The sequence below is a fragment of the Diospyros lotus genome, chromosome 2 (genome assembly GCF_014633365.1).
Source record: "Diospyros lotus cultivar Yz01 chromosome 2, ASM1463336v1, whole genome shotgun sequence".
Lineage (NCBI taxonomy): Eukaryota > Viridiplantae > Streptophyta > Magnoliopsida > Ericales > Ebenaceae > Diospyros > Diospyros lotus.
Window position 1 is genome coordinate 47,102,245 of NC_068339.1, and position 13,997 is coordinate 47,116,241.

Here is a 13,997-nt window from a genome sequence, read left to right on the forward strand (position 1 = left end):
TGATTTTAAAATTTTAATCTGTTAATCAACACTAATTTCTGGGGTCTCCCCCAAAATTAATGGGGAGAGCAAAACATTGTTAGAAGACTACAATAAAAATATGTGCGTGTGGAAATCAAGAAGGATCAAAAGCTGTCAGGCGAGATATTAGTCAGGTTTTGAAATATGGATAATGGGATTAAAAGTAGCTGTGCAGTGTCGGATAAGGATCAGAATTCTTAGAAGAAGATTAAGTCTATTTATCTTATCTAGTTGTTAGTTGAATTCCTAAAATTTAGAGCTAGATAGTTTGTATTTTAAATAAGCTTAAGATATGTTGTAAAGTAGATAGACTTCTACCAATGATGGGAGTCTAATATACGGTTGTATATATTCTCCCTATGCTGTGAATGAATGATTATTCCATTCCTTTATTCAATTTCTTCATGGTATTAGAGCAGGAATTATTTCTTCCTGTTATCAAACCCTAAGCAGGCTATCGTTACAACGACTAGCCGCCACTTATCCGCTTCTTTTTCCCCTTTCTTCTACCCGGTAGTTCTAGAATTCATCTACCATGGCCAATAGCGGTAGTAAGTCCACCCAGATTGTTCCCGTACCAAGCAACAATGTTGTAACCATTGATAACAACAACATGGTCACCATTACGGGACACAAACTCAATGGTCAGAATTATCTTCAATGGTCATAATCAATGTTGATGTTCATATGCGGCAAGGGCAAAGATGACTACCTAACTGGGAGCCATAGCCAAACCAGGAGAAGAGGAATCAAGGTACAGAGTTTGGAAAATAGAAAATAACATGGTGATGTCTTGGCTCATCAACTCAATGACCAACGAACTCAATGAGAATTTTCTGCTTTATAATTCTGCACAAGAGATTTGAGAGGCTGGTAAGGAAGTCTACTCACATGCTGAAAATACCTCAAAGTTATTTGAAATTGAGAGCATGTTAGATGACCTATGGCAAGGTGACTCACATGTTATTCATTATTTTAACTCCCTAAACAAATATTGGCTTCAATTGGATAAGTGTGATACTATCCAATGGAAATGTACAGAGGATGCAGCTACATACAAACAGATTATAGAAAAGAAGAGGCTGTACAAATTTCTTATAGGTTTAAACAAGAACCTAGATGGAGTACGTGGAAGAATCCTTGGAACAAAGCCCTTGCCAAACATTAGAGAGGCTTATGCCGAAGTCCGAAGGGAAAAGAGCCGTATGAAAGTCATGCTCAAGTCTACTAGTCCAACCCTAGAACAATCGGCCCTAGTCACCCGCAGTAGCTAACAAACTCAATTTAAACAAAAAAAGAACCGGCCATGGTGTGAGCATTGCCGGAAGACTGGACACACTAAGGACACTTGCTGAGAAATTCATGGAAAGCTTCCTGACTGGAAGTCAGCCTATGAAAAAAGGAGTAAAGGGGCACTAGCTTCAACAGAGGAAATTGCAACAGCCTTAGCACCAAATCTGTTCAGTAAAGAACAGATGGAATAGCTCCAAAATATGTTTGGAAAAACCCAATTTTCTCAGCCCTCTAACTTGGCGTCCGGCTCTATAGCCCTTAAAGGTAAATCATCTCATGTTTTAATTGCTAAAAGTGAGTTTTCTACTGCATGGTTTATTGATTTAGGGGCTTCTGACCACATGACTGGAGAGACTAAGTTATTAACTAATGTTCAACCCTACAAGCAAGATTGGATGGTAAGAATTGCTGATGGTTCACTGTCAAAGGTGGCTGGAATTGGAACAGTAGCAATTTCAGAACATTTGACCCTGAATTTTGTTCTCTTGGTGCCAAATTTAGGCTACAACTTAATATCAGTGAGCAAGTTATCTACTGATTGTAATTGTGTGGTTAAATTCTCACAAAATTTGTGTGAATTTCAGGATCGAAAATCGGGGAGGATGATTGGCAGTGCTGAAGCATGTTCGGGCCTCTACATCCTCAAAAAGGACTTCTCCTTCTAGCAATAAACTTGTTCAATCTAGCAACTATGCTTCCTTTAAACCATCTGTTTATCTGTCTAATGTTCATTCCAATAATAGTGCTATCATGTTATGGCACTATAGATTAGGTCATTCTAATTTTGTTTACCTTCAAAAATTGTTTCCCTCATTATTTAAAAATAAAGATCCTCATTTGTTACAATGTGAAAGCCAATTCTCTAAACATATACGAAACATTTATCCTAGCCAAGTCTATACTCCATCTTCTCCTTTCTCCTTGATTCATAGTGATGTGTAGGGGCCTTCTAAGGTTACAAATATTACTAGAGCTCGTTGGTTCATATCCTTTATTGATGACCATACTCGCTTAACATAGGTATTCCTTATGAAAGAAAAATCTGAAGCTAGTTTTATCTTTCAAACCTTTCATTCAATGGTGCAAAGACAATTCAATGCCAAAATTCAGATCTTGAGAATAGATAATGGCAAAGAATACTTCAATTCTATTCTTGGTCATTATCTTTCCCAACAAGGCATTATACATCAAAGCACATGTGTTGATATACCTCAACAAAATGGGGTTGCAGAACGGAAGAACCGACACTTATTGGAAGTTGCAAGATCCCTATTGTTCTCTACTGATGTTCCTCCACATTTTTGGGGTAAGGCTATTCTAACGGCCACCAATCTAATCAATAGAATTCCCTCACGCATCCTAGAGCATCAAACTCCTAGTCAACTTCTTCTTACCTCCTTTCCTCACACTCGGATCCTTTCATATCTTCCTTTAAGAATTTTTGGTTGTTGTGCATTTGTTCATGTACATAATCATCTTAGAAGCAAGTTTGAGCCTCGGTCTCACAAATGCATCTTCTTAGGCTACTCTCCTCATCAAAAGGGATATAAATGCTACTCTCATGAGCTGGAAAAATTCTTTACTTCCATGGATGTCACCTTTATTGAGAATTAGCCCTATTATCACAAAACTGATATTCAGGGGGAGAACACTCAAGATACTTCCTTAGAATATCAGTTTTGGGATTCTATTAACAGCCAACAACTTGAGGAGACCGAGGAACTTGAGTCTAACACCTCTACCAACTATCCTCCTTCCCCTGCCAAGGAATTTTCTGCTTCTACTCCTGCTCCTACTGTCACAGAACTGCAGGTCTATTCTAGAAGACAGTCTAAACCTAAGGAAAATGAGACTCAAACATGCCATGGGATTGTTCAAGAGGCTAAACCAAAATCACTGGTAAAAAGAGGAAGAAATATAGCTGGTGACAATATTGGTACTGTGTCTATTGATAATGAGGATTTACATTGGCCTATTGCCTTGAGGAAGGGTGTGAGAACATGCACAAAACATCCTATACAAAATTATATCTCATACAAGGGTCTCTCACCAAAACTCAGTATGTTTGTTTCAAATGTGGAAAAAATGCAGGTTCCTAATAATATTCAAGAGGCTCTTCAACACCCTAGATGGAAAAAGGTTGTTCTTGAGGAAATCAAGGCTTTGGAAAAGAATGGAACATGAGATATCACTTATTTGCCTCCTGAAAAAAACCTTGTGGGCTACAAATGAGTTTTTACAATAAAATAGAGGGAGGATGGAGAGATTGATAGATTCAAGGCTTGGTTAGTGGCAAAGGCTTCACCCAAGCTTGTGGTATTGACTACCAAGAAACATTTGCTCTTGTGGCAAAGTTAAATACCATAAGAGTTCTATTGTCCTTAGCAGCAAATTTGGATTGGCCTCTGTACCAGTTAGATGTGAAGAATGCTTTCTTAAATGGAGATCTAGAAGAGGAAGTTTACATGGAGATTCCCCATGGATTTAAAACTAAACTTACAAAGAACAAGGTTTGCAAGCTAAAGAGATCTCACTATGGGCTTAAACAATCCCCAAGAGCCTAGTTTGAGAGGTTTACAACGGTAGTCAAGAAGCATGGATATAATCAATGCCAAGCTGACCATACTTTATTCATCAAACAGTCCTTGAAAGGTAAACTAACTATCCTTATTGTATATGCGGATGATATTATTGTCACAGGGGATGATATTATTGAAATCAAAAGCCTTAAAGTACTTGCAAGGGAATTTGAGATCAAAGACCTAGGAAATCTAAGATATTTCTTAGACATGGAAGTTGCAAGCTCGAAAGAGGGAATTTCAGTCACAGAAAGAAAGTATATCCTGGATCTCCTTAAGGAAACAGGAATGTTGGGTTGCAAACCAGCAGAGACGCCTATGGAATCTACGACAAAATTGGACATTGGCAAAGAGAGTAATCCAATTGACAAAGGAAGGTATCAAAGGTTAGTGGGAAAACTTATATACCTATCACATACAAGGCTAGATATAGGGTTTTTTGTGAGTATTGTAAGTCAATTCATGAATGATCCCAAGGAAGAGCACTTGGAAGCAGTTTATCGCATCCTAAGGTATTTAAAATCAACTCCAGGCAAGGGATTAATGTTCAAAAAAATAGCAAATCGAGGGGTCAAAGTCTATATAGATGTTGATTGGGCAAGTTCAATTTTAGATAGAAGGTCAATTTCAAGGTATTGTTCATTTGAATGGAAAAATCTAGTGACTTGGCGCAATAAGAAGCAATCGGTTGTATCTAGAAGCAGTGCAAAGGCCAAATTTAGAGCTATGGCTCATGGATTTTGTGAAGGAATATGGCTGAAAAGATTACTTCAAGAGCTGCAAATAAACATAACAGAACCAGTACTGGTATTGTGTGACAACCAATCGGCTATCAACATTGCTAAAAATCCGGTTCATCATGACCGAACTAAACATGTGGAGATTGATAGACACTTTATCAAGGAAAAACTGGAAGAAGGAGTATTCAAGCTAATCTATATACCCCTACTAGTAACCATGTTGGAATAACTCCCAGCTTCGAATCACCCAATTACACTCAAACAAACAACCGAAACACTCCCTGAATCACTCACCCACACACACTTTGCGATAAAACAGAAAACAAATCAGCAACTAAAAACAATCAAGAACACCAAGAATTTATCCTGGTTCGGTCTTTAGAAAGACCTACATCCAGACTGCCCTAGGCTCTTTTATCTTCACTATCTTGAATGAACTTTGAAAGGATTACATGAACTAACCAATCCCCTTAGCCTTATACACAGACTGCCCGAGAGATTGCTCTACCAGAATTACAAAGATATCCCCTCTAAGAACTCAAGTATAATACCAGCGCATACTCCTCTCTTCCTCACTGCCCAAGATAGAATAAAAGAGTACCCCTAAAGCTAACACCCGACCTCTATTTATACAGCATAGAGGCGGTAACAGAAAGCTATTCAAAAAGACGGAAGTTACAGCTAACTAACAGCTTTAACAAACTGCTAACTAACATTCTAGAAACAATCCTTCTAGAATAGAAATACCAAGTGATATAACAAATGCTTAATTTGTTAAAAAACACCTTTCTCGAGATATATATAAGCTAATCTAATACAAGTGATTTCTAACAAATTCTCCACCCACTTGATTTGATTTGCTTCCTCACGAGATCTCCTTCTACTACCTGAAACTTCACTTGCTGCTTTGATTCTGCTGCCAATCTGACGGAATCAATTTTAAAATATTCAAGCAATGCTTTAATTTTGAAACAGGAACAGCCTTTGTGAAGATATCTGCTGCATTTTCCTCACCTAAAACTTTGGTTAGAATAACAGTTTTATTTTCAATAACTTGTCTAATAAAATGATATCTTATGTCTATATGCTTTGTTCTTTCATGATGAGCTTGGTTTTTAGATAAGTGGATTGCACTTTGACTATCACACATTAATATAGTCTTAACATCTACACCTAGAATCTCTCCTATTAATCCTTTTAGCCATAAAGCCTCTTTAAATGCATCTGAGAGGGCTATATATTCAGCTTCGGTAGTTGACAATGCTACCACATGTTGGAGGCTAGATTTCCAACTGATAGTAGAATTCCATAACCTAAACACATAGCCTGTTGTGGACCTTCTTCTATCGATATCAGCAGCATAGTCCGCATCTACATATCCTTGGATTATAGGAGGATCTTCTAGACTTTCACCACTATAGGACAGAGCATAATTAACTGATCCTCTAAGATATCTACACATCCATTTTACAGCTAACCAGTGAGGCTTTCCTGGGTTAGCCATAAATCGACTTATAACGCTCATTCCGTGAGCCAAGTCGGGCCTTGTGCAAGCCATTCCATACATTAAGCTGCCTACAGCACTTGAGTATGGGATGTTGGCCATTTCCTTCCTATTCTCATCATCCTTTGGGGACTGTTCTGATGATAGTTTGAAATGAGGTGCAAAAGGCACTTTAACAACCTTTGCAATTGCCATTCCAAATCTTGATAACAGTTTTGCTAAGTATGTTCTTTGAGATAGATAAATTTTTCCATGTTGCTTATCCCTAGAAATTTCCATCCCTAGAATTTTCTTTGTTTCACCTAATTCCTTCATCTCAAATTCAGCTTTCAGCCTTTGCTTGAGAAGCTGGATTTCTTTAGTGGATTGACTTGCAATAAGCATGTCATCCACATATAGCAATAGATAGATAGAAATTCTAGGTGAAACGTGTTTAAAATATATGCAACAATCATAGGAACTCCTTAGATAACCTTGATTTATCATAACCGAATCAAATTTTCTATACCATTGTCTTGGGGACTGTTTAAGTCCATACAATGACTTTCTAAGGAGGCACACTTTCTCCACCTCTCCCTTAGCTTCAAACCCCTTAGGTTGGTCCATGAAAATTCTCTCTTCCAGGTCTCCATGAAGGAAGGCAATTGTAACATCCAACTGCTCTAAGTGAAGGTTCAGTTTAGCTGTGATGGCCAGCATGATTCTTATAGAAGAATGCCTTACTACAGGAGAAAAAACTTCATTAAAATCTATTCCTGAGACTTGAGTGAAACCTCTAGCAACAAGCCTAGCTTTGAACCTTGGCTTAGGATTGACTCCAGCCCCTTCTTTGATCTTAAACAGCCATTTGCAGCCAACTACTCGCTGCCCTTTAGGCCTCTCCACCAGCTCCCAAGTCTGGTTTTTCTTAAGGGAATTTATCTCAGATTGCATGGCTTCTATCCATTTATCAGCATCCTTAGAAGACACTGCTTGCTCATATGACAAAGGTTCTTCACTAGCTATTTCCGATGCACTAATTAGGGCATAGGCTACTAAATCTGAGTAGCCGTATCTTTGAGGTGGTCTACGGGTTCTAGGCTGCCGGTCCCTAGCCACATTATATCTATCCCTATTAGGTTGATCTTCTATGCTAGAGTCTACCTCACTGTCATCTTCATCTCCTACAAATTGAGATGATTCATGGTTATGGCTATGTTCAGGATCTGAATTAGAGCTCGGGTCTAAGGAGTCATACTCAGCTTCTGAGATATTTTGAGGCAAACATGGAGAGTTTTCTGAGAGCTCTACTGGTACTGAAACTCTATTTTGACTCTTATCTTGCTGAGTTTTATCTTCATTTTCATTCATAGCCGAATTTTCATCAAATGTTACATCCCTAGTTATTATAATCCTTTTACCTTCAGATTCCAAATTCCATAGTTTATAACCTTTCACTCCAGATGGATATCCTATAAACAAGCATTTCTTGGCCCCAGGCTAAAGTTTTCCTTGTTTTATATGGGCATAGGCAAGACATCCGAACACTCTAAGGTGGTCAAGGTTTGGCTTATGGCCTGACCATCTTTCATAAGGAGTTAAGAATTTTATAGCTGTTGATGGGGATCTATTTATAACATGGGCTGCTGTTGATACAGCTTCTCCCCAAAATTCTTTAGGTAAATTTGCATAGTTTAACATGCATCTAACCTTCTCTAAGAGGGTTCTATTCATCCTTTCTGCAACACCATTTTGCCTAGGATTACCGGGTGCTGTTAGGTGTCTAATAATCCCCTCTTCCTCACACATATGATTGAAATCCTTATTACAAAATTCTAACCCGTTATCGGTTCTTATAACTTTGATTTTCTTGCCTTTTTGGTTTTCCACCATAGCTTTCCATGCCCTAAATGTTTCAAATGTATTATCTTTTGACTTTAGGACATATACCCATAGCATCCTAGAAAAATCATCTATTATAGATAGGAAAAATCTTGAGCCACTATGGGAGTCAGTTTGAGCTGGACCCCATAAATCTGAGTGGATATAGTCTAGGGGTTCTTTTGATGAGTGTATAGCATTTTTACTGAATTTTATTTTTGCTGCTTTACCATATATACAAGACTCACACTTGCCTATGCCTATGGTCTGTCCTAAATCCAATATACCTTGCTTTGAAAGCTCTTTAAGGCCCTGCTCACTGATATGAGCCATCCGTAAATGCCATAGAGTTTCCTTAAATTTTGGTATAGGATTTATGGCTGTTGTTTCTCCACATACTGTGGTAGCCTGCAAAAAATAAATTCCATTTCTCAGATCTGTCTTCATACATACTAAGGACCCTTTAGTTATTTTAACTACTCCTTCTTCACCTTTAAACTTTAAGCCATTCCTATCCAATTCCCCAAGAGAAACCAAGTTTCTCTTTAATTCTGGGATATATCTAACGGCTGTGAGGATTTTAAGAGAGCCATCATGCAGCTTTAGCCTAATGTCTCCTATCCCTTTTACCTCACATTCATGGTCATTACCTAGTAAGACCTTTCCTCCATTAAAGTTCTTAAAGTTTTGCAGCCAGTGACGATTTGGACTCATGTGAAAGGAGCAGCCAGAATCTAATACCCATTCATGGCCTTCAGCATTTTCACTTACAACTAAAGCTTTAGAACTATCATAGCCATTATCACAAAAGTTTACTCCTCCCCCTGAACTCTCCTTCTCAGCTAAATCCTTTTTCCTTTTAGGACACAGCCTCTTAATATGGCCTTCTTGCTGACAGTAGTAACATTTGATTGGGCCTTTTCCATTTCTAGATTTAGACCTTGACTTTCCCTTATTTTGTACTTCTTGATCTTACTGATAAGGCCTCACTAGGGTTAGATTTACTGTCCACCCTAATTCTTAATTCTTTAGAGTTTAGAGCCCCTATTACATCTTCTAAAGAAAGTTTCTCTCTACCGTGTTGGAGGATATCTACAAAGTTTTCATAGGACTTTGGTAACGAATATAGAAGAACTAGGGCCTTGTCTTCGTCATCATATTTCACATCTATGTTTTCTAAATCTAAACATAGTTTGTTAAAGTCATCTAAATGCTCCTGCAATTTTTGATTGTCATGCATTTTAAGATTAAAAAACCTAGCTTTTAGGAATAACCGACTGGATAGAGTCTTCTTGAGGTAGAGATCTTCCAGCCTTTTCCAGATTTCTGCTGCCGACTTTAACTTCGATACCTCCCTTAAAACTGTCTCCAAGACTCAGAATCAGAAGGCTAAATGCCTTTTTCTTGATCTCCGCTTGAGCCTCCTTCTGTGCGGTAGTTAGAACTGGTGTCGCGTTTTCAGTTGATAACTGGGATATCTCTGATTCCAGCGCCCCTTCTAAGCCTTGACTGCAGAGGAAGGCTTCCATCTTGATCCTCTATAGGCCGAAGTCGTTGGTCCCATCGAATTTGTCAATGTCGTATCTTGCTGCAATTGGTGCCATCGAGTTTTGAGTCTCTGATTCTCCCTCCTGAGGTTTCTTGATGAATCTTGAATGTCAATTGAGGTTGAAGGCTCTAATACCAAGTTGTTGGAATAACTCCCAGCTTCGAATCACCCAATTACACTCAAACAAACAACTGAAACACTCCCTGAATCACTCACCCACACACACTTTGCGATAAAACAGAAAACAAATCAGCAACTAAAAACAATCAAGAACACCAAGAATTTATCCTGGTTCGGTCTTTAGAAAGACCTACATCCAAACTGCCCTAGGCTCTTTTATCTTCACTATCTTGAATGAACTTTGAAAGGATTACATGAACTAACCAATCCCCTTAGCCTTATACACAGACTGCCCGAGAGATTGCTCTACCAGAATTACAAAGATATCCCCTCTAAGAACTCAAGTATAATACCAGTGCATACTCCTCTCTTCCTCACTGCCCAAGATAGAATAAAAGAGTACCCCTAAAGCTAACACCCGACCTCTATTTATACAGCATAGAGGCGGTAACAGAAAGCTATTCAAAAAGACGGAAGTTACAGCTAACTAACGGCTTTAACAAACTGCTAACTAACATTCTAGAAACAATCCTTCTAGAATAGAAATACCAAGTGATATAACAAATGCTTAATTTGTTAAAAAACACCTTTCTCGAGATATATATAAGCTAATCTAATACAAGTGATTTCTAACAAACCAAGTGGCCGATGTACTCACTAAAGCTTTATCTAGAAGAATATTTGATGAATTGAGTTACAAGCTTGGTTTGACTAACATTTTCAACCCAGCTAGAGGGGGAGTGTGGAAATTAAGAAGGATCGAAAGTTGTTAGGCGAGATATTAGTCAGGTTTTGAAATATGGATAATGGGATTAAAAGCAGTTGTGCAGTGTCAGGTAAGGATCAGAATTCTTAGAAGAAGATAAGTCTATTTATCTTATCTAGTTGTTAGTTGAATTCCTAAAATTTAGAGCTAGATAGTTTGTATTTTAAATAAGCCTAAGATATGTTGTAAAGTAGATAGACTTCTACCAATGATGGGAGTCTAATATACGGTTGTATATATTCTCCCTATGCTGTGAATGAATGATTATTCCATTCCTTTATTCAATTTCTTCGGTGCGCATAAGAACATGAAATTCAAGATCAAGAAGCATGGGATCAAGACCTACATTATATTCTGCAAAGTTCATTGAGTAGAGCATAGCTTAAGAAACACTGGACATGAACATGACATTATTCATTCATGTTGAAATAGACAATCTTTTGGCATGATAGGCACAGGCACAATATTTATTTACATTGATGTAGAACAGTAGTGATGAACAGTGCGTATGGTGAACAGTAACGATGAACAATACACAGGGACGGAACAGTAATTACAGCATAATTCTATTTTAGATTATGTTTATTTTAGTCTATTTTCATGTTAGGGTTTGCTATTATGATTGCTAGTTGCTAGGGTAGTATTTAAACTCTTTTTCTCTTCTTTTAGAGAGTTTTTTCTAATAGAATTCTGGAAATTTCTTTAAACTTTCTGATGGAATCCAGTTCTCTTTGATTTCTTAGAGATTTCGCTTGAAATCTTTTCTTCTTGCTGCGTCATACATACATGCGCATATAACTATATAAATATGCACAACTCAACACAGCAAGTCTTTGCACTTCCATTTGGCTCTGTCAAGAAAGATTTTGTGTTAAATTTTTAGAAAATAAAAGTATGTTATTCACTGTTTGGCATTGAAAAACTCATGAAATGATAACAAATATTTGTATTGTACATCTGTCCCTTAGAGATGAGACAGAAATCAGAATTCCTTAAGTTCACAGAAATTAATTAGAAGACATAAATATGTATATTCAATCAAAGATACATCGTACCTGAAGCTCATCATGGCCCCATGCATATTTTTCATATGAACTCCACGCATGAATCATAGCATCTTTTACTTTCTCTCTTCGTTGAATGCTGACGGGATCATCAATAACATTCTTTCTGTTGATGACACTACTAGTTTTTCTGTTTAAACTCATTCTTTCATCTGAAAGTCCTCCATTACCCTTTAACTCGTCCAGCTGCAAGTACCAACCAAATATTCAGTCTAGAAATATTCAACCATTTGCAAAATAAAACTTTAAAATTAGGAAAAATTCAGTACAAATTGGTCGGAAAACTAGTCAGTTGAGAAGAGTTCAAAAGATGTTAGACACAAGGAATCCTTTTGTTTGCCAACACAGTTCCAACATTATTTTATCACAACCAGGATCAGCTGGTTAATTTATTTTTGGCAGCAGATTATTTTATTTTGGAGGAGGAGTTAGTTATTACTTTTATTTCCAGTTATGGAGTGATTTAGGAGCAGTTATTTGTAGTAGAGGAGTGATAACCGCTCTGTAAAATCTGTTGGATAACTTTATATATAAAGCTATAACCCACATTGCCAAGATTATGTATGATCAGAATTCAAAGTTCTTCTTTTTCTCAACAATTCTTCCCAACTGTTAAGCTGATGCAGCCTGCAACGGTTAAGCAGGCTGCCGAGAAGTTAAGATTACAAGAGTTGGCTTTGGAAGCATTTTCAGAAAACACAAGATCCTAGCAGAAATTCATCCTTCGACAGGTCAGCAGTAGTAAGGAAATTCTTGTCACGACCCTAGGGGTATGCTTGTAATTGGGGGAAATTCTAGGTGTATAAGCTGTTAGGTAGGTAACTGAAAGGGGTTAAGAGGTTAGGCGGGAAAAGGGAATAACTAACTCATTGTACAACAGCTAGCATGGCTGTTAGGTTAGTTGGATGGTTGGATAACAGGTGATGATGTGGCTAGAGGCTCTATAAAAGAGACCTTTTGGCAGAATGGAAGGGGCATCAAAGAATACAAAAGTTTCTATTCCATATCCTCTCTCTCTCTTTCGTCTCTCTCTCTTTCTCTCTTGTTCTCTATCTCTCTTTCTCATTCTGTTCTGTTCAAACCATCTGATTTCCATAATTGTCCCTCCTCAAGTCTTGGGGCTTGACAATTCTGGGACTGCAACATCAGGACTGAATCGGGGAAACCTGAATCCTAGGGTTAATACCAACCCTAATTCAGCCAAATCTCTTTCTATGGAGCAAAAGAGACAGGTAGGATTGTGCAGTGTTATTAAAGGCGCGCCTAGGCGCAAGGTGCACCAAGGTGCACCTTGGGCGCCTGAAAGCATTCCAGGCGAGCACAGACCAAAAGGCGCGACGAGGCGCGCTTTTTAGCTGTTTTTCAAGATTTTTATTTCACTATTTGTTACTTTATTTAATTTTTTACTATTTAGGGTTTAAATTTATTGTTTTAACTACAAATTTAACAATAAGTAAAAAGGCTACTGTCATAAACCTAGAGTTCATAACGGACTGAAATGGACAATCAGAAAGATCCGATTGAATTAAGGTTAAGAGCAGAATGTATTAGAGGGAAGATTGAAGAAGAATGGGGGAGAAATTAGAGAGAAAATGAGGGAGAGCAAAATAGAGAAATGAGAAGGAGATTGTAGAGAAATTGTAGAGAGAGAATCAGATTTTAATTATCAATTTCAGCATATCCCCTTCCTACAGTTGAGGCAATATATATATAGCCTCACTTAGTTACCAAACAAAACTCTCTAACCAACTAAGCTACAAGACAAAAAGGGAAATAACAGAATAACAACACCCATGTGCTGTAACCAAATTACAAAGATACCCCCTAACTATAATTGTAACTCAATTACAGCTTTACTCCTATAATACCCAAGATCGTGACAATTTCCCCCCCTTGAAATGTTTCTTGTCCCCAAGAAACTTATTACCACCTAGCCGTTGCTTCTTCATCCAATGCCTCTCTTCACCCAGCGGTTTCTTCTTCGCTTTTCCTTCTTCTTATCTTGTTTTTTCCTTTTCTTTTGCCTTCTCTTTTCTTTCTCCTCATCAGCAACAACATTATGTCTTGTTGCCACACCAATTTCAGCCATCTGCCTCTTCCTTAGTACTGTCAAAAATGGTTCCAAATGTGTCGTCAGTCCTACAACCCCATCCTCCAACTCTTCTTGTTGCAATGTTACCTTTGCTTTGTCTTGTGTGCCCGTGCCAATGACATACATGTGAGATGTTCCAAGCAAGGTGTCCAATGCAATCATTTGTTCCTTCTCTTTAGGCTCCTTATTCTGCTGTTTCAAGAGATCAATAGCATCAGGAGTCTCAGCTCTAGTGGTAGTGCTTGAGAAGTTACCAACTAATTGAGTGTCATCCTCCACTTCCTCCTACCCAATCTCTTCTTCCATGCACTCCTCAGCCCTCTCCGTAGCCAAGACCAAGGGAGCAATACGATTAGACTCTTCCATATCTTTAGGGGGCTCCTCAAGTGGAAATACTTTTACTTGTTGG

At 38.0% G+C, this 13,997-nt stretch overlaps 1 protein-coding gene across 1 annotated transcript in view; it reads right to left on the bottom strand.

Moving 5' to 3' along the window:
• Window positions 1-13,997, bottom strand: part of LOC127794854 (mannosyl-oligosaccharide 1,2-alpha-mannosidase MNS1-like) — a 39,385-nt gene that overhangs the window by 12,089 nt on the left and 13,299 nt on the right. Inside the window, exon 3 of the mRNA XM_052326111.1 lies at window positions 11,488-11,682. Coding sequence (XP_052182071.1) covers window positions 11,488-11,682 — 195 coding nt within the window. The remainder of the gene's footprint in view (window positions 1-11,487; window positions 11,683-13,997) is intronic.